Source organism: Pristiophorus japonicus, chromosome 7, assembly GCF_044704955.1.
Source record: "Pristiophorus japonicus isolate sPriJap1 chromosome 7, sPriJap1.hap1, whole genome shotgun sequence".
Lineage (NCBI taxonomy): Eukaryota > Metazoa > Chordata > Chondrichthyes > Pristiophoridae > Pristiophorus > Pristiophorus japonicus.
Genome location: NC_091983.1, coordinates 24,613,179 through 24,633,414, shown reverse-complemented (window position 1 = coordinate 24,633,414; position 20,236 = coordinate 24,613,179). Strand labels below are relative to the sequence as shown.

Genomic DNA, 20,236 nt, shown 5'->3' with positions numbered 1-20,236 from the left:
TATGCCTTTAGGCCACTCTGGAAAAGCCACTGCTGGGGGGGAGCCTTTGTATCAAAGTTAACCTATGTCTATTGAAAATATATGTAGCAAAACACTTGACGTTTTTAGCACATCATATCTATCCATGCTCTAATTTACTGCTTTCGACAGGCCTGGGAGCTGATCTTGAAAATTATGTTTTTACAGTGTAGTATTCTCCCTTCCTCCCACCCACCGGCTGGCTTGGTGCAGCGTGTCAGTCCTCCACCAGCAGGAACAGACTTAATTCTGTTCAGCACAAACCTCCACCGAACCCAACCCAGGATGTGGTGAGTGGGGCAGTAAGTTAGAGGCCTCTGATGTTGAGCCTCACTGTTTGGCCCAGCATTGTTAGCACTTAAGTCCTACAACTTGCCAATGTATTTTTTAAAGCTTGCGATTCACGCAGGATATTTCCTAAATAAACTGCACATTATAAATAATTTCCGAAAAATAGCTTTACTCAAGTGTTGGCATTGCTGCCAGTCTCTGTTGTCACTCAAACCTCCTGGTCCTCCAATTTTTCTTTCTGGTCATTCAACTTGTAGGATGATCTCACTTTCATCTTCTGGTGCTCTCATGGGCTAGTGGTGGAGGCAGAGGGGGAGGTGCAGGCTTTTCCTCTTGTTCCCTGGATGCAGACTCAATACCCATTTGTAGGCATTGTTTACTTAGATTTCTTGTTGCTGCCCAGTTCCTCATTGGGTCCCTGGAATGCTGGAAATGGATGGAGGTCAAAGCTGAGCTTGTCCAGAACCAGTTTGAAATAAGTTTGAGCGATCTTCGCGCAGTATTTAGCAAGGTTGGCTCACAGTTCGCAACCATCTTCAGCCAGACGTGCCGAGTAGTTGATGTACCTTGGCCTCCTCCTGAGGTCTCCACCATCACAGAAGCCAGTCTTCAGCCAATTCTGTTCATTCCACGTGATATCAAGAAATGGCTGAGCGCACTGGATACGGCAAAGGCTATGGGCCCCGACAACATCCTGGCTGTCGTGCTGAAGACTTGTACTTCAGAACTAGTTGCACCTCTAGCCAAGCTGTTCCAGTACAACTACAATACTGGCACCACCTTAACAGCGACGCCCATATCCCATGAACAAATTTTTAAAAAAGTACAAACCTACTCATCACTTTGGTGAACTCGTACATCTCCCAGGAAACATTTTATGACGATAGGAGTATTCCACCATGCTTTTGGACATTTTCTATGTTAAAGGCACTATATAAATGCAAGTTATCTCTTGTAGCATTGCTCACAAGATAAAAATTATGGAAAAGTTAGATTTTTTTTCTTCAACTTTCTCGTTTCCCAGTCTTTTTGTCTCCCACTCTATCTCTTCGTAGTTATGTCTCTCAGTATCTCATTCTCTCTCGCTCTCCTGTTTGTCACCCATCCTCTTTTTTTTTTCTGAAATAGAAAATTTCATTCACTTTGAATCTAATTTCCACCCTTCCCTCACCTTCACATGGTCCCTCTCTGACTCTTCCCTTCCTCGGATTCTCTGACTCCATTTCTGGAGATAGGCTATCGACCAGTACCTACTATAAGCCCACTGACTCCCTCGGCTACCTGGACTACACTTCTTCCTACCCCACATCCCATAAGGACTCCATTCCATTCTCCCAGTTTCTCTGTCTCTGTTGCATCTGCTCTGACGATGCCACCTTTAACACTAGTGCCACAGCTGAGGATTCCTCTTTGCCATGGCTAACATAGCCCTTGACCGTGTCCGTTTTATTTCCCGCACCTCTGGTCTTGCCCCTTTCCCTCCCCCTCAGAATCACGACAGGGTTCCCCTTGTCCTCGCCTTTCACCCCACCAGCCTCCATGTTCAGTGGATCATCCTCTGCCATTTCCAGCGTGATCCTACCACCAATCACATCTTTCTCTCCCATCTCAGCACTCCAAAGGGACAACTCCCTCTGCGACACCTGGTTGATGGAAACATAGAAAATAGGTGCAGGAGCAGGCCATTCGGCCCTTTGAGCCTGCACCACTATTCAATATGATCATAGCTGATCATGCAACTTCAGTACCCCACTCCTGCTTTCTCTCCATACCCCTTGATCCCTTTAGCCGTAAGGGCCACATCTAACTCCCTTTTGAATATATCTAACGAACTGGCCTCAACAACCTTCTGTGGTAGAGAATTCCACAGGTTCACAATTCTGAGTGAAGAAGTTTCTCCTCATCTCAGTCGTAAATGGCTGACCCCTTATCCTTAGACTGTGACCCCTGGTTCTGGACTTCCCCAACATTGGGGACATTCTTCCTGCATCTAACCTATCCAATCCCATCAGAATGTTACACGTTTCTATGAAATCCCCTCTCATCCTTCTAAATTCCAGTGAATATAAGCCTAGTCAATCCAGTCTTTCTTATGTCAGTCCTGCCATCCTGGGAATCAGTCTGGTGAACCTTTGCTTCACTCCCTCAATAGCAAAAATGTCCTTCCTCAGATTAGGAGACCAAAACAGCACACAATACTCAAGGTGTGGTCTCACCAAGGCCCTGGACAACTGCAGTAAGATCTCCCTGCTCCTATACTCAAATCCCCTTGCTATGAAGGCAAGCATGCCATTTGCTTTCTTCACCACCTGCTGTACCTGCATGCCTACTTTCAATGACTGATGAACCATGACACCCAGGTCTCGTTGCACGTCCCCTTTTATTAATGTCACCATTCAGGTAATCTACCTTCCTGTTTTTGCCACTAAAAAGTGGATATCCTCACGCTTAATCATATTATACTGCATCTGCCATGCATTTGCCCATTCACCTAACCTGTCCAAGTCCCCCTGTAGCCTCCTAGCATCCTCCTCGCAGCTCGCACTGTCACCCAGCTTAGTGTCATCTGCAAACTTGGAGATATTACATTCAATTCCTTCGTCTAAATCATTAATGTATATTGTAAATTGCTGAAGTCCCAACACTGAACCCTGCGGCACCCCACTAGTCACTGCCTGCCATTCTGAAAAGGACCTGTTTATATTCCCACTCTGCTTCCTATCTGCCAACCAGTTCTCTATCCACATCAATACATTACTCCTAATACCATGTGCCTTAATTTTGCACATTAATCTCCTGTGTGGGACCTTGTCAAAAGCCTTTTGAAAGTCCAAATATACCACATCCACTGGTTCTCCCTTGTCCACTCTACCAGTTACATCTCAAAAAATTCCAGAAGATTTGTCGAGCATGATTTCCCTTTCATAAATCCATGCTGACTTGGACCGATCCTGTCACTGTTTTCCAAATGCGCTGGCTGCTATTACATCTTTAATAATTGATTCCACCATTTTCCCCACTACTGATGTCAGGCTAACCGGTCTATAATTCCCTGTGTTTTCTCTCCCTCCTTTTTTTTTTTAAAAAGTGGGGTTACATTAGCTACCCTCCAATCCATAGGATTTGAACCAGAGTCTATGGAATGTTGGAAAATGACCATCAAAGCATCTACTATTTCTAGGGCCACTTCCTTAAGTATTCTGGAATGCAGTCTATCAGGCCCTGGGGATTTATCGGCCTTCAGTTTCGCTAACACCATTTCCTGACTAATTAGGATTTCCCTCAGTTCCCCCTTCTCGCTAGACTCTGGGTCCCCTCGTAATTTTAGGAGGTTATTCGTGTCTTCCTTAGTGAAGACAGAACCAAAGTATTTGTTCAATTGGTCTGCCATTTCCTTGTTCCCCATTATGAATTCACCTGATTCTGACTGCAAGGGACCTACTAATCTTCACTAGTCTTTTTCTCTTCACATATCTATAGAAGCTTTTGCAGTCAGTTTTTATGTTCCCTACAAGCTTACACTCATACTCTCTTTTCCTCCACCTAATTAAACCCTTAGTCCTCCTCTGCTGAATTCTAAATTTCTCCCAGTCCTCAGGTTTGCTGCTTTTTCTGGCCAATTTATATGCCTCTTCCTTGGACTTAACACTTTTCCTAATTTCCCTTGTTAGCCACGGTTGACCCACCTTCCCTTTTTTATTCTTGCACCACAAAGGGATGTACAATTGTTATAGTTCATCCATGTGATATTTAAATGTCTGCCATTGCTTATCCACCGTCAACCCTTTAAGTATCATTCTCCAGTCTATCCTAGCCAATTCATGTCTCATACTGTCGAAGTTTCCTTTCTTAATTCCGAGACTAGGGTCCTGAACTTAAACTGTGTCACTCTCCATCTTAATGTAGAATTCTACCATATTATGGTCACTCCTCCCCAAGAGGCCCCGCATGACCAGATTACTAATTAATCCTCTCTCGTTACACAAGACCCAGTCTAGGATGGCCTGCTCTCTTGTTGGTTCCTCGACATATTGGTCTAGGAAACTCCCTTCTACACAACAGGAAATCCTCCTCCACAGTATTGCTACCAGTTTGGTTAGCCCAATCAATATGTAGATTAAAGTCACCCATGATAACTTAATTCCGCAGTCACCCCCAGCACCCCCTCCCCTTCCCACAGCACCTTCCTATGCAAGTGCAGGAGATGCAACACCTGCCCTTTTATATAAAAAAAAAAATGTTTTTACCTCCTCCCGTCCCACTATCCAGGGCCCCAAATACTCCTTCCAGGTGAAACGACGATTTAATTGTACTTTCAATTTAGTATACTGTATTCGCTGCTCACGATGTGGTCTCCTATACATTGGGGAGACCAAACGCAGATTGGATGACTGCTTTGCGAAGCACCTCTGTTCAGTCCGTAAGCGTGACCCTGAGCTTCCAGTCGCTTGTCACTTTAATTCCCTTCTCCACTCCCACTGCGACATCTCCGTCCTCGGCCTCCTACACTGTTCCAATGAAGCTCGAGGAACAGCACCTCATCTTTTGTTTAGGCACTTTACAGCCTTCTGGACTCGACATAGAGTTCATCAATTTCAGACCATAACCTCTGCCCATTTGTGGCTCCCTTTCCCCCCCCCCCCCGGTTTTATGTTTTTTTCCCCACTAGTTTCCAATGGCAGCTGGTCATTATTCTGCCATTCAGACCCTATCTAGACTAAGCTTTTTCTAAGTTCTGCTATTGCCATTTCAATTCAGCCCATCATCCCTTTTTTGTCTCTAATCTCTCCGGCCTTCTACCCTATCACAGACCTTCCCTTTTTGTTCTTTCGCTCCCCTTTTTGTTATTTCGCTCCCCCTTTCAGTGCTCCTTAAGATCTGTACTTTTCGAACAATTGCCTGTTCTGATGAAGGGTCATCAACCTGAAACATTAACTCTGTTTTTCTCTCCACAGATGCTGCCTGACCCGCTGAGATTTCCAGCATTTTCTGTTTTTATTTCAGATTACAGCATCCACAGTATTTTGCTTTTGTCTCAGTTTTTTTTCTCCTTTTATAAATTTGTGTTTCTGGTTCCTCTTTGTATTGCTATTGCACAACTTCTGTCTTGCTCTCTTGCATATTTTTCCCTTTCTGCATATCTGGTACTCTAAGTGTTTTCGCACTCCTTGTGTCTTTTTGTATGTCGTCTTCTGTGCATGCCTCTCTCCATTTCATGTCTAGCTTTTCAAAAAAAACTGTTTTGCTTTGTTTTGCACTCTTTTACTGCCATAGTGATCTGGAGATAGGTACTTGGCTTCAAACCTCTGATAGCTGCAGAAATTGTATCATCTCATTCTGGGAATGAAAGGCTAGATAGGTGTTTTGCCACATGTATACAAAGAAGCTGTGTTCTGTCTGATTTCCTTATGTTTACACTTATGGATTACTAGGAAGCCAGGGGGCAGTGAAGCCAGCATTCAGGTCAGTGCTAAAATAATAGTCGGGGTTTGTGTATGCTATAGTTTTCCTTCTAAATCAAACTTTTAAGTTACCAGAGCATTAAAAAATTAAAGCAAAAGCAAAATGCTGTTGATGCTGCAAATCTGAAATAAAATAGAAAATGCCCTTGTCTCTTCTACCCCCTCCCCCACTTTGTGGGGAATATTTTTCTTTATTATCTATATACCTATTTTAGATATTGAAAATGATAGGTGGGTCATATTTGAAAATTGATTGAAAGCTCATGGCAGACTGGTCACAAAAGTAAAAGCCCATGGAATCCAGGGCAAAGTGGCAAGTTGGATCCAAAATTTGCTCCGAGGCATGAAACAAAGGTTAATGGTTGGTGGGTGTTTTTGCAACTGGAAGGATGTTTCCAGTGGGGTTCCGCAGGGCTCAGTACTAGGTCCCTTGCTTTTTGTGATACACATCAATGATATAGACTTGAATATAGGAGGTATGATTAAGAAGTTTGCAGATTATACTAAAATCGGCTGTGTGGTTGATAATGAAGAAGAACGCTGTGGACTACAGGAAGATATCAATCAGGTGGGCAAAACAGTGACCTGGAATTTAATCCAGAGAAGTGTGACGTAATGCATTTTGGGAGGGCTAACAAGGAAATGGAATACACATTAAATGGTAGAATACTGAGAAGTGTAGAGGAACAAAGGGACTTTGGAGTGCATGTCCACAGTTCCCTGAAAATAGCAGGCCAGTTAGATAAGGTGGTTAAGAAGGCATACTGAATGCTTGCCTTTATTGGCATAGAATACAAGAGCAAGGGGGTTATGCTTGAACTGTATGAAACACTGAGTAGGCTCCAGCTGGAGTACTGTGTGCAGTTCTGGTCACCGCATTACAGGAAGGACGTAAGCGTGTACAGAGGACATTTACGAAGATGTTGCTGGGAGTGGAGAATCTAAGCTATGAGGACAGATTAGATAGGCTGGATTTGTTTTCATTGGAACAGAGGAGGCTGAGGGGAGACCACATTGAGGTGTATAAAATTATGAGGGGCCTAGATATAGTGGATAGAAAAGACTTATTTCCCTCAGCAGAGGGGTCAACAACCAGGGGATATAAATTTAAAGTAATTGGTAGAAGGTTTAGAGGGGATTTGAGGGGAAATTTCTTCACGTAATGGGTTGTGGGGGTCTGGAACTCACTGTCTGAAAGGGTGGTAGAGGCAGAAACCCTCATCACATTTAAAAAGTACTTGGATGTGCACCTGAAGTGCCGTAACCTACAGGGCTATGGACCAAGAGCTGGAAAGTGGGATTAGGCTGGATAGCCACTTGTTAGCCGGCATGGATACGATGGGCCGAAATGGCCTCCTTCCGTGCTGTAAACTTCTATGAGCTCATGTCAATCTTATCCTATAGATAATCCCATTCTAAAAGTACCCACGTTCACCTGCAGTACCACTTATACCTGTGGACGGTGCTGTGAAATGGGTATTCAGTGTTGAGCTGTACCAAAGTTGGTAATATCGCCTTATCGCCAGAACAAACCTGGAGAAATTGGTGCCTCTTCATAAATAACACAATCTTGCTAATGGTTTTTGTAAAAACTTGAGATCAGAATCCTCTCACTCCAGTGCTTTTGCTGAAGTACTTTTGCACAGCTCCCTACCACAGATATATTTTTTGAAAAACCCCAGCTGAGTTACTTTTCCTCTGCCCCTCTTCTATTCCCCCCCTTCCCCCCCCCCCCTCCCCACACACACACACGATATAATAGAAATAAAAAAATAAGGAAATAATGCACAACTTTAAAATGGGGACTGAATTATGTCTGATCCCTGGTCTAGTTGTCCCCCAACTTCTAATGATGCTTCACCTGAAGACTGTACTTGATCACAACTCTTTCTATGCAGCACCAGTGGCACTCAGCTAGTACAGCAAAATTGTACACAAGTACATACAACATTTATCCAAGTTTGTGGGGTTTTATTTTTTGTTACCAACTATTTTGGTGGTCATCGACTGGTAGAATAATATTTGGAGGTGTTGTGGGATAAATATTCCAATTTCTACAGTGATAATCCACAATTGATTATTGGGAAATAACACTGTTAGGTTGTGTTATAGATAGGTGAGTGAATAGATACATTCTTAAAATAATTTGGTTGAAATTATCCTAGTGGATTAAATATCCTTTACTGAAGGTTTTTTTAATATCGGCACAAAAAAATAAAATACAAGTACCTGTATAGGTATTCTAAATATTCAAATGATCAGAAGGTTACAGCTCAGTCCACATCAGAGATTTTCAATTCAGAATTTTTTTTTAAGCAAACGTTCATCCTTGACTCCGAAAGGCCACTAGGTGAAACTTAGAAGTTGGGTACCATATAAAAATAATTTCAAACGATGAATATGGATCATGTATTGAATAATAAATGTCTGGAATGGTTATACGGCAGTAAGCTAATTGCGGTTATTCAAGTGATATACACCATGAAACCTAAACTTGATAATTGTAACCATCAGAACTACAAGAATGCGCATCACAGTCTTAAATCAGCTCCTGATGCTTTATTTAGAGTGCCTATTTAGAGTGTGCGCTCTTTCAATTTTAAGCGGCGCTTGATCCTCCTGTGTTTATATGTGTACAAGAGGAAAAGCGATTGAGATGTTCACCGTTTTTGCAATTTATTACTTAAAACAAGATTTCTAGCCACAAATTAGTATTTTTGGGGTTATGATTTGAAGAAAAATATTTCTGAAAACTTGAGGCAATAACTATTAGTGTTGCGTGGTTAGTTTTCAGATATTTATCCGTTTCAAACCCAGATTAAACAACCGATATATATTCTACTTCAAAGGGAGTTGATGAATTCTCTTCGATATATTGTTGCTGCACACATATTATGGTATTGATTCAGTCATTTTTCAAAATCTAGGTTAGAAATGAGAACTTCAAGCTTCACTAAAATTCACTAATTGGCTTTAAAATGGATTTTAAAATTGAAAGTACAGATGTTGGAAGGCACACCTATTAGTGCTCAGAAATGAGGCATAGGATTCTAATATTACATAGGCTACAGCAAGAGTATATGCTTGTGAAATACTGATGGGAAAGGACGCGATGTATTTGCTATACGGAACTTTGGTATTTCATCAGGGAAACTTTTAATGCGTATCCCAAGTTTAAATGAGGTGATCCCTCCCTGCTAAGTTGAAGTCTAATGTCCAGCTTTGGCAGCAGGTCATACTGAATATTTGGAGGAGGGAAGGAAACCGTAGCTTAATGTAGCCCCAGAGAGCTCACTTTGAACTTGTGCTATTTGATTTATCACATCAAACCTGTACTACTCAATTCCAGACTCCCAAGATTTTGAAGTGTAGAAATCAGAGAAATGTGTGCATAACAAGGCGAGTCATTCCTGGTTTTAATGTACTCAAACAAAAAAGTTAGATTTTCAGAGCAGGTTCAATCTAAACAAGATTATCACCATTTATATATAAAGTATATACAGGTATTTAAAATGTTATGTCTGCTCACACTTCTTTGCAACTTTTCCCTTTTATAAATTCCTATGTCCACATTTATAATAAGTGCTTATGTAAACTTGCCACCTGTATTTGTACTCTTCAACCAGTGGAGGACAGAATGTATATCCTTAAAATGGGGACTGATTTTGTATGCGTTCCTGGTCCTCCACTCTTGTAATTCTGCTTCACCTGAAGACTGCTGTTGGTCCTGGCTCCTCCTGTAAAATGCAACGGGAGGTTGATTGATTTTTAAATATTTCTACAGAACTAGTCACTATTCCTGATATGTGCGGCTTTTTAAAAGTTTTCTTTTCATTTAAAAGACAAACTTCAAACAAGCAATTTAAAAATTAGAATGTATTGGTTTGCTTGGTATAGTACGACCATTTATGGATTGTCACGATCTCTTGTAGGTATTGCTAAATCCAGAACAGACTTTTATTTGTCTCTTTACTTTCTCACAAACTATACTTTTTTTTACTTTCTTAGAATCATTCCTTTTGAACTTTACTTTTGCCTTTTCCCATTGTTGCTCATCTCTTTATAACTTTCCTCTGAACAATCAAACTTTTAATAACCAAACTTGTCATCACCTACAGTACTTGTTGCTTTACACTTCAATGCTTCTCACCTTTGGTGTCAGCCGCATATACATACGTATATATTGCCTTTTTAGTCTTTGTTGATTTCAGGCATGCTAATAGAAATTAAACTGAGGTAGAATAGTTAGTATACTAACAATATTTCCTTTTTGAAGTATTCACCAGAGAAGATTATTACAGTTGGGCATGTTCCCATAAATATTATCTAAGCGGCCTTAAGATGGAGGTTCTAAACGGGCATAAAGGCCTAAAAAGAAACACATTCTTGAGGGCAGATGGTAGCTATCTCAGTGTATTGAGTTATTAGGGGTGAAGTGCTGATAATTATCATGGTCAATGAATTTGAAATGTCGCTAGATTATATTTCCTAAATTATAACTTCAAAAGTACTTCATTGGCTATAAAGTGCTTTGGGACATCGTGTGGTGCTATTTCAACACCTCATTCCTTTGCAAACACACATTAGGAGCTTAAGAACAGGAGTAGGCCATTCAGCCCCTCAAACCTGTTCCTCTATTCAATTGGATTGATGCTGATCTATACCTCAACTCCATTTACTCACTGCTGATTCATATCCCTTGATACCCTTACCTAATAAAAAGTGTCAATCCCAGTCTTAAATTTCAATTGACTTGGCATCCAAAGTGTTTTGGGAGGGAGAATTCCAGTTTTGCACAACCTTCGTGTGGAAAAAGTGCTTCCTGGTTCACTCCTGAATAGCCTAGTTCGAATTAAGATTGTGCCCCCTTGTTCTAGACTCTATTTTCTCTCGCATCCTTTCATCATTTTAAACCCCTCAATTAAATCACCCTATAACTTTCGAGACATAATTTATATTTTAAAACTTATAATTCAGGTGAATCTGCTGTACCCCTTCTCAGACCAATATATCCTTCCTGAGATGTGCCCAAAACTCTGTAGTATTCCACATGAGGTCTAATCAAGGCAGCTAGATTAATCTACAATTAGAATAGTCAGACATTACCTATCCTTCACAAATCCATGTTCTCTTTGATCAGCTCTTATTTCCAGTAACTTCCCCACGACAACAAACTGATCTTAAATGATGGAGTGACATTTGCAATTTTCCAATCCAAAAGCACAATTCGTGAATCTAGAGAGAGCTTTGGAAAAAGTAACGCTTCTGCAGTTTCCCCACCTCTTTGGTTTAATACCCTCAGACCGTGAAAGATTTGTCTATCTTTAGTCCCACTGTTTTGTTAACCATTTTAAAACTTTTATTAAATCCACTAAATTCCTTCCATTGGCTTATTTTTGTGTTTCCTTGTACTGCTGGCATTTTGTCCTCTTCCTCTATATTGTGAAAAAGGATACACAATATTAATTTAGCATTGCTTTACAAGGCGAAGATCCTCCCTGATGAGACTCATTCCAAGTGGCCATTAGAAAACCACATGATGTGGTGTACTTAAATTTCCAAAATGCCTTCTGATAAAGTTCTTCATGTTACAGAAGCTGAAGCAGTGAGAATTCAAGTTAAAACTTGGCCATGGATAATAAAATTGGCACAAGGAATGAAAACTGGTATGGCTGGAGTTTCCTCCGCATCTGTGCCCGAGAGGCATGACATCTGGGTGCAAATAAATTCGGTGACTTAAGAGTGTGGAATGTTGTGCTTGTGAGTTGTGTGCAAAAATACAATACAACCCGAAAGTATCCTCGATCTTTTACATCTGTCCAGAAAACCCTTCATCTGAGTGAATCTCTACCCAAGGCCTCAGCTCTCAAATATGAGTATCTTCCAATTATGCTTGTTCTGGGACTTAAGTGCAGATCAGCTGACTATGAAAGAATTAAGGCCACCATCTCTTGCTGCTACAGGAAGCCATTATACAGGCTATTATGGAGAAAATTAAGATGCCTCATTTTATGGCTTTACTCCTGCTTTTTGTTGTATTGGCGGGAAAGAGCTGAGACAGGAGGCCCAAAGACTTGAGCACGACTGAAGGAAGTTGCACCCTATTCGCAGGTACTTTGCCCAGTGAGATGTTGAGGGGCTGATTCTGTCGTCTGCTCTTCACAAAAGGTCATCCTCTGAGATGACCTGAAACTTAGGGCATTGCAGTATGTGGGCCAAACAGTGGAGATAAAGGTGACCACAGCTCTGGTTCCTTCCAGGCATCCATGGGAGATCTGTGCTGGATCAGTCAAGGGACAGTGTTTGACAGGTGACTGGTGGCCTATTCTATAGAGCTGGAGCATTAATCAATAAACTGTCTGTGATGGAGCGAAGGCAAGGGACACTGAGCTTCCATAGATTTGCTCGCTACCCCAGACTGCTCAGAGCGATTGACTGAAGGCATGTGGCATTGAAGGCTCTCCTTGTAGTCGTCTGCTGCACCCTGCACAACTTCGCCATGATTACAGGTTTGGACCTCGACCTACTGGGAGAGGGGCCAGTGCAGCCAGAGGATTCTGTGCTGCTGGAGCCGGAGCAGGAGCAGAGAAAAGAAGTGTCACATCCAGAGGAAGCATGCGCTCGAGATAGGGCTGTGGGAGCATGCGTTCACCCGTTGAGCCCCCCACCACCCTCTGAGGTGGCAACCGGGAGACCACCACTGGATGGACACTGATCTCTTCAAATTCAAATAAAGTTTTATTACAAAAATATTAAAGTGCATATTGTTAACGACAATAAAACTTGCCTATATAATAAAGTTAAACCTCTGTTTAAAATCTTCCATTTTTATACCATAAGAAACATATTCAAATAACAAGTGTTCGATTTAAATTCAAAAGCCTTGTTTAGAAATGTGAAAAAACACTTGCAATAATCTTAACTATAAGCAAGATCAAACAATGAAACGGCTGTAAACCTGAATTCAAACAATGTAAGCATTTTGATTATATTGTGCAAAATTTTCATAAACTTAACATTTCAAACATGCAGTTTTTAAATATCAGAGACAACAATGAGACGATAGCTATCTTCCAGCATGGCAGCTTTTCCCCCTTGGTGAAAAAGGGGGTGTAGACATGGGCTTAACATTCCTCCAGTTCCCTCAATGCAACTCGTTAGGCCTCCACACCGCACTGTCCATTGGTTACTGTGGATGGGTTGGAAAGTTAAGACGTGGTGGTGGGATGCCGGTCTAATGAGCCATGGGCTGGCGGTTTGTCGATCCTTACGACCATCTGCTCCTGGAGCAGGGATGCTGCCTGAATCCCAGGATTTAGATATCCTGAGCTGGCTCTTGCGGCTGGCAACATGCCTGCTGCTGTGAAGGTGGAGCCCAGGGTGGTGCTGCTGCGCATCGAAATGGAAGCATTGGTTTAATTTCTCCATGCTAGTACCTGGTTAAGGAGAGCCAGTTGACTTTCTGCTTGAGGGGGAGTGAACTCCCAAGGAGCAGCAGAGGTGTGATGCTTTGGCTTTCCATCGACCCCCTCCCTCTGGCAGATCAATGGACGTGAGAAGCATAACAAAGCCAGAGTCCCTTCCTTCCATCTCTTCTGGAAGCTGTTCAACTTCCCTTTCCCACACCTTCACCCGACCCCCCCCATCTCCACCTCCCCAATGTCTTCCCTGTCCTCCACAGCAGCTGCTTTCCTACGTCTGGACCTGCGGGAAGAAAAACAGAAGGTTAAAATGGTTGCTGTTGCCAGTGCTGAGATGCCTCATGGTGGGGGGGGAAATGAGGGTGAGAACCTGTGCCACTGTCCTTTACTGGTGCATTGAGAAATAGCAAGCGGGCAGGCACTGACCTGGTTGTAGTCTCCCTTTTTTGCATATCCCTCACCATGGCCTTCAGTGCAGCCACAGTTCTGCGATAGCCCAGGGGCTTCAACACCACCTGCTCATGTGCGTTCTTGCCCCACAAAGACAAAATTACAAGCGATTAGGCTCGTGGTGCTTTTAGTGTGTGGAGCAATTGAAGGGGCTACCGGTCTGCATTTTTCGGGGAGGTCTCGCCGACAGATCACTAATCAGCTTGTCCTGCCTGCATGTGGGGAAGCTTCTCGCCTTCCCTGCTCTAGTCACATCATTAAACTTCTTTCGACACTGCTTCGCCATCCTCGGGATGATCGACAATGGCGCCCAGTGCCTGTTCAACCGTGGTCCTCATCTGCCTCCTGACTGCACTTGAAGGCTGGGCTGGGAGCTGCTCGGCTATCGTCCCCCTTCTACCTCATCGAAGAGGGCTTGAAGCACTTCACCAGTGAAGTTTAAAGCCCTCTTCCTGGTAGCCTTCTCCTGTGATTGACTATTAATCATTTTGTGAGAAGGAAAACGTTTGGGATAATTCAGACTCCTAGAGCAATCTAAATAAATGAATTAAAAAATCTGCAGCACAGAGCACTGTATGCTGCTTACTATGCACTCACCAGCCTCACTTTGAAGGTTTTGTTTTTCCTTTGACTTTTATAGTCCACCCTGGCACCTTGATTGGCTCGGTTCCAATTACATTTCACCCATGCTCTGACTGGATTCACGGCTATTTTTATGTTCGGGGATATTCTAATGAGATTACGAGGATACTTGGGTGCAATTTTGAGTCCAACTTCCGGGGTGCACCCACAGAGGAAACTGCAGGCCACGCTGGTTAGGGGAAGTGACATCAGAGTGAGGTGTAAAACAAAGTCTAGTGCCCCAGGATTTGTGCTGGGCACTTCCTGCTCCTAATCTACATTAATGATTTAGAAGCAAAAACCAAATGTAAATTGACCAGGTTTACAGCTGATACTGAAGAGGCAAGGTAGGAAGTTCAAAGCAGAAAAAAATGAGAGTAATGAGAAAAATTTTAGTTGTGTGCAACAGTGGTAGATGAAATTCAAAGCGGTGGAAAGGTATACATACTGGCAGGAAAAAACAACCATCATAAATATACTATAAGAGGGTGTAGAAATACTAAAGGTGAAGAAGAAAAGGGATCTGGGAGTTCTACTAGATTTGGCACCTATCATTAAAATCATCAAAATTAAATTTTCACGAAAGTTATACAGATAAATTATTATATCAATTGTTTAAAATATCTGTGTGGTGACTAGTTTCTGAATACTTTACAAAGCACTTGGACTTCAAAGATCTGAATTTCAGTCTGTTCATATAAAGTAATCAATATATGCCGAGGAAGAACAAATAGGAAATTTGTTACTAAATTTTGCTGAAAGAGTTAGTAAAGATGGCAGTATAATTGAGTACAGTAGGGTTATTGAAGAGTAAAGTGCTGGTGCTATTTGTGTGCTGTACATCTCCGTCATGAAGGCTCTGCTGGCTTAACTATCGTCTCGTTTTACTTACCCTCATATGGGCAGTGCCCGACCTTCCCTCAAAAATACTGGTCACAATTGGGAAATTCACAGCGTGGGAAAACACGTGTGAACTCGTAATCCACCTTTTTCTGTGGTGTAAATAAATACAGTTCTGTGTTTGGGAAAAATCTGCAGAATTCAGACAATTGCAGATTATATATATTTTTTATATTTATTTCAGAATTAAAGGACAAACAAGCTGTGAAGAAGAAAGCAGAGAAAGGAGGATCAAATAGTGCACCACCTCCAACCAGCCCTTCTGCACCTCAACCAACCGTTGAGCAAATTAGGCAGAATGTCCGCCATTCTCTGAAGGACATTTTAGCAAAAAGGTAAAATATTGAGCTATATTCTGACTGACATTGTTTAAAAGCCACTGACAGTAGGTTCAGTTCAGATTGTCTTATTATTTTTCTCCATGTAATCAGCAAAGAATCATAAAGAAAACAAAGTGAGGAAGCAATCTTGGTGCAGAATTACTTCTTGTTAACTTTCCTGTTCTTTAAAATTTGTAAATGGCACTAGGCTATTCCCCAAGCTAAATTGTCTGTCAAAAATGCACCACTGTTATCAAGAAGTTTAGTAATTACATTTTGTCCTTTTTCAACCATCTACCATAAGTTATGTCATTCTTTAAAATTTAAAAACTGGCCATAAAGTGTTATGTTTCCTTGAACAGTACATTGCGGAACCAACCGGGGAGCAGGCTGTCTTCGATCTGGTCCTGTGTAATGAGACAAAATTAATAAACAATCTCCTATTAAAGGATCCTCTAGGAATGAGTGACCATAACATGGTCAAATTTCTAATTCAGTTGGAGGGTGCGAAAGTTGGATTTCAAACCAGTGTCCTAAGCTTAAATAAAGGAGACTACAAAGGTATGAAGGCAGTTGGCTAAAATGGACTGGGAAAATAGGTTAAAGAGTGGGACGATTGATGAGCAGTGACGGACATTTGAGGAGATATTTCATAACTCTCCAAACAAAAATATATTCCAATGAGAAGGAAAGACTTTAAGAGAAGGGATAACCATCCGTGGCTAACTAACGAAATAAAGGATGGTAGGTACAGCATCGAGAATCCAGAATCCGTACTGTTTCGGAATCCGGACACTGGGACGATCTGTGACTGGGTCGTCCAGAATTTAGAAAATGCCCTGGAATCCGGAACCCCGCCTCGGGCTGCCGCCGCTCACCCCCCCACCCCCGCCACCTATCTGCCTACCTACCTTGGCCCAGGCGTTTCCAGACTCGTGACACAAGAACATAAGCAAATAGGAGCAGGAGTAGGCCATACGGCCCCTCAAGCCTGCTTCCCATTTAATACGATCATGACTGATCCGATCATGGTCTCAGGTTCACTTCCCTGCCCACTCCCCATAACCCTTTATTCTCTTATCGCTCAAAAAACTGTCTATCTCTGTCTTAAATTTATTCAACACTCCAGTTTCCACAGCTCTGAGGCAGCGAATTCCACAGATTTACAACCCTCTGAGAGAAGAAATTCCTCATCATCTCAGTTTTAAATGGGCAGCCCCTTATTCTAAGGTTATGCCCCCTAGTTCTAGTCTCCCCCATCAGTGGAAACATCCTCTCTGCAAGCCCGCTCATAATCTTATACGTTTCGATAAGATCATCTCTCATTCTTCTGGATTCCAATGAGTAGAGGCCCAACCTACTCAACCGTTCCTCATAAGTCAACCCCCTCATCTCTGGAATCAACCTAATGAACCTTCTCTGAACTGCCTCCAAAGCAAGTATATCCTTCTTTAAATATGGAAACCAAAACTGTACGCCGTATTCCAGGTGAGGCCCCACCAATATCCTGTATAACTGTAGAAAAACTTTCCTGCTTTTATACTCCACCCCCTTTGCTATAAAGGCCAAGATTCCATTGGCATTCCTGATCACTTGCTGTACCTGCAGACTAACCTTTTGTGTTTCATGCACAAGTACCCCCAGGTCCTGCTGTACTACAACACTTAGCAATTTTTCTCCATTTAAATAATAACTTGCTCTTTGATTTTTTCTGTGTGAGGCCAAAGTGCATGACCTCTCACTTTCCAACATTATACTCCCATCTGCCAAATTATGGCCCACTCACTTAGCCTGTCTGTCCTTTTGTAGTTTTTTTGTGTCCTCCTCACACATTGCTTTTCCTCCTATCTTTGTATCTTCCGCAAACTTGGCTATGTTATACTCAGTCCTTTCTTCCAAGTCGTTAATATAGATTGTAAATAGTTGGGGTCCCAGCACTGATCCCTGCGGCATCCCATTAGTTACTGATTACCAACCCGAGAATGACCTTTTCTGTTAGTTAGCCAATTCTCTATCCATGCTAATATATTACCCCCAACCCCGTGAACTTTTATCTATTGCAGTAACCTTGTATGTGGCACCTTGACAAATGCCTTCTGGAAGCCTAAATACACCACATCCACTGATTCCCCTTTATCCACTCTGTTCGTTACATCCTCAAAGAATTCCAGCAAATTTGTCAAACATGACTTCCCCTTCATAAATCCATGCTGACTCTGCCTGACCGAATTTTGCTTTTCCAAATGTCCTGCTACTGCTTCTTTAATAATGGAGTCCCAACATTTTCCCAACCACAGATGTTAGGCTATCTGGTCTATAATTTCCTGCTTTTTGTCTGCCTACTTTTTTAAATAGGGGCGTTAGATTTGCAGTTTTCCAATCTGCCGGGACCTCCCCAGAATCCAGAGAATTTTGGTAAATTACAATGTGGGAAAGACATTCCGAAGTCCGGAAACGCACAGAATCTGGAGTTGCCTCGGTCCTGAGGCTTATGGATTCTTGACGCTGTACCTGTATCAAATTGAAAACAATGACATACAAAGTGGCTAAGATTAGTTTGAGGCCAGAGGATTGGGAAACTTTTAAAAACCAGCAAAGAACGACTAAAAAAATAATAGAGAGAGGGAAGATAGATTATGAAAGTAATCTAGCAAGAAATATAAAAGCAGATAGTAAGAATTACGACAAGTATATAAAAAGGAAAAGAGTGGCTAATGTAAATGTTGGTCCCTTAGAGAATGAGACTGGGGAATTAATAATGGGGAACAAGGAAATGGCATAGACATTGAACAAGTATTTTGTATCGGCCTTCACGGTGGAAGACACTAAAAAATCCCAATAATGGATAATCAAGGGGCTATAGCGAGGGAGGAACTTAAAACTATCACTAAAGAAGTAGTACTCAGTCCTCTGGACCTGATGGCTTGCATCCTAGGGTCTTAAAAGAAGTGGCTGCAGAAATAGTGGATGCCTTGTTTGTAATATACCAAAATTCCCTGGATTCTGGGGAGGTTCCGGTGGATTGGAAAACCGCAAATGTTACGCCCTTATTTTAAAAAGAAGGCAGACGGAAAGCAGGACTCGACAGACTAGTTAGCCTTACATCTGTCGTTGGGAAAATGCTGGAGTCCATTATTAAGGAAGCAGAAGCAGGACATTTGGAAAAGCATAATACAATCAAGCAGAGTCAGCATGGTTTTATGAAAGGGAAATCATGTTTGACAAATTTGCTGGAGTTCTTTGAGGATGTAACGTGCAGGGTGAAAAGGGGGGGACCAGTGGATTTGGTGTATTTGGATTTCCAGAAGACATTCGATAAGATGCCACATAAAAGGTTACTTCACAAGATAAAAGTTCATGGGGTTGGATGTAATATATTGGCATGGATAGAGGATTGGCTAACTAACAGAAAACAGAGAGTCGGGATAAATGGGTCATTTTCCAGTTGGCAAACAGTAACTAGTGGGATGCCACAGGGATTGGTGCTGGGGTTTCAACTATTTACAATCTATATTAATGACTTGAATGAAGGGGCCAAGTTTGTTGATGATACAAAGATGGATGGAAAAGCAAGTTGTGAGGAGGACACAACAAATCTGCAAAGGGATATAGACAGGCTAAGTAAGTGGGCAACAATTTGGCAGATTGAGTATAATTTGGGAAAGTGTGAAGTTATCCACTTTGGCAGAAAAAATTAAAGAAAATTATTATTTAAATGGAGAAAAATTACAAAATGCTGCAGTACAGAGGGACCTGGGGGTCCTTGTGCACGAAACACATAAAGTTAGTATGCAGGTACAGCAAGTAATCAGGAAGGTAAATGGAATGTTAGTCTTTATTGCAAGGGGGATGGAGTATAAAAGCAGAGAAGTTCTGCTACAACTATACAGGGTATTGGTGAGGCCACACATGGAGTACTGCGTACAGTTTTGGTCTCCTTATTTAAGAAAGGATATACTTGCATTGGAGGCAGTTCGGAAAATTTTCACTAGGTTGATTCCGGAGATGAGGGGGTTGACTTATGAAAGCCAACCCCCTCATGAGAGGAGGCTCGACAAGGTAGCTGCAGAGAGGATGTTTCCACTCATAGAGGAATATAGAACCAGGGGCATAGTTTCAGAATAAGGGGTTGACCATTCAAAACTGAGATTAGGAGGAATTTCTTCTCAAGAGGGTTGTAAATATGTGGAATTCTCCACCCCAAAGAGCTGTGGAGGCTGGGTCATTGAATATATTTAAGGTGGAGATAGACAGGTTTTTGAGCGACAAGGGAATAAAGCGTTAAGGGGAGCGGGCAGGAAAGTGGAGCTGATTCTATGATCAGTTCAGCCATGATATAATTAAATGATGGAGCAGGCTCGAGGGATCAAATGGCCTACATCTGCTCCTATTTCTTATGTTCTTATGTTTTGCTAGTTGCCATAAATTGTGAGGATCCCAGGCCTAACTTTTGAAGGCAATGCCAGCTACCAAAGGAAATCAACGATCACTGCAGAAAGTATTTTTAATCTGTGCATATACAGCAACAGAAATAACTGCTGGTGTGTTCTGCTTTTGTGATTATCTGGGGATAAAATTGTGGGCTAGCGAGCACAAAGGTAGAAAATCCCGTGCAGTAAACCAATACAGAAAAATAAAGCAATTGTAGAATATTGAATTCACAAGTCACTACTCACCATAGCTTGAGATATATCTGGCTACAGATGGCCAGAAATCAGAACTCCACACTGATCGCTTGGGATACCTTATGTAT

General features: G+C 42.0%; 1 protein-coding gene across 4 annotated transcripts in view; it reads left to right on the top strand.

Moving 5' to 3' along the window:
• phf3 (PHD finger protein 3) overlaps positions 1-20,236 on the top strand; it is a 142,399-nt gene that overhangs the window by 64,307 nt on the left and 57,856 nt on the right. For all 4 annotated transcript variants that reach the window (XM_070884866.1, XM_070884865.1, XM_070884868.1 and 1 more), the window contains one exon: positions 15,348-15,498. In XM_070884866.1, coding sequence (XP_070740967.1) covers positions 15,348-15,498 — 151 coding nt within the window. The remainder of the gene's footprint in view (positions 1-15,347; positions 15,499-20,236) is intronic.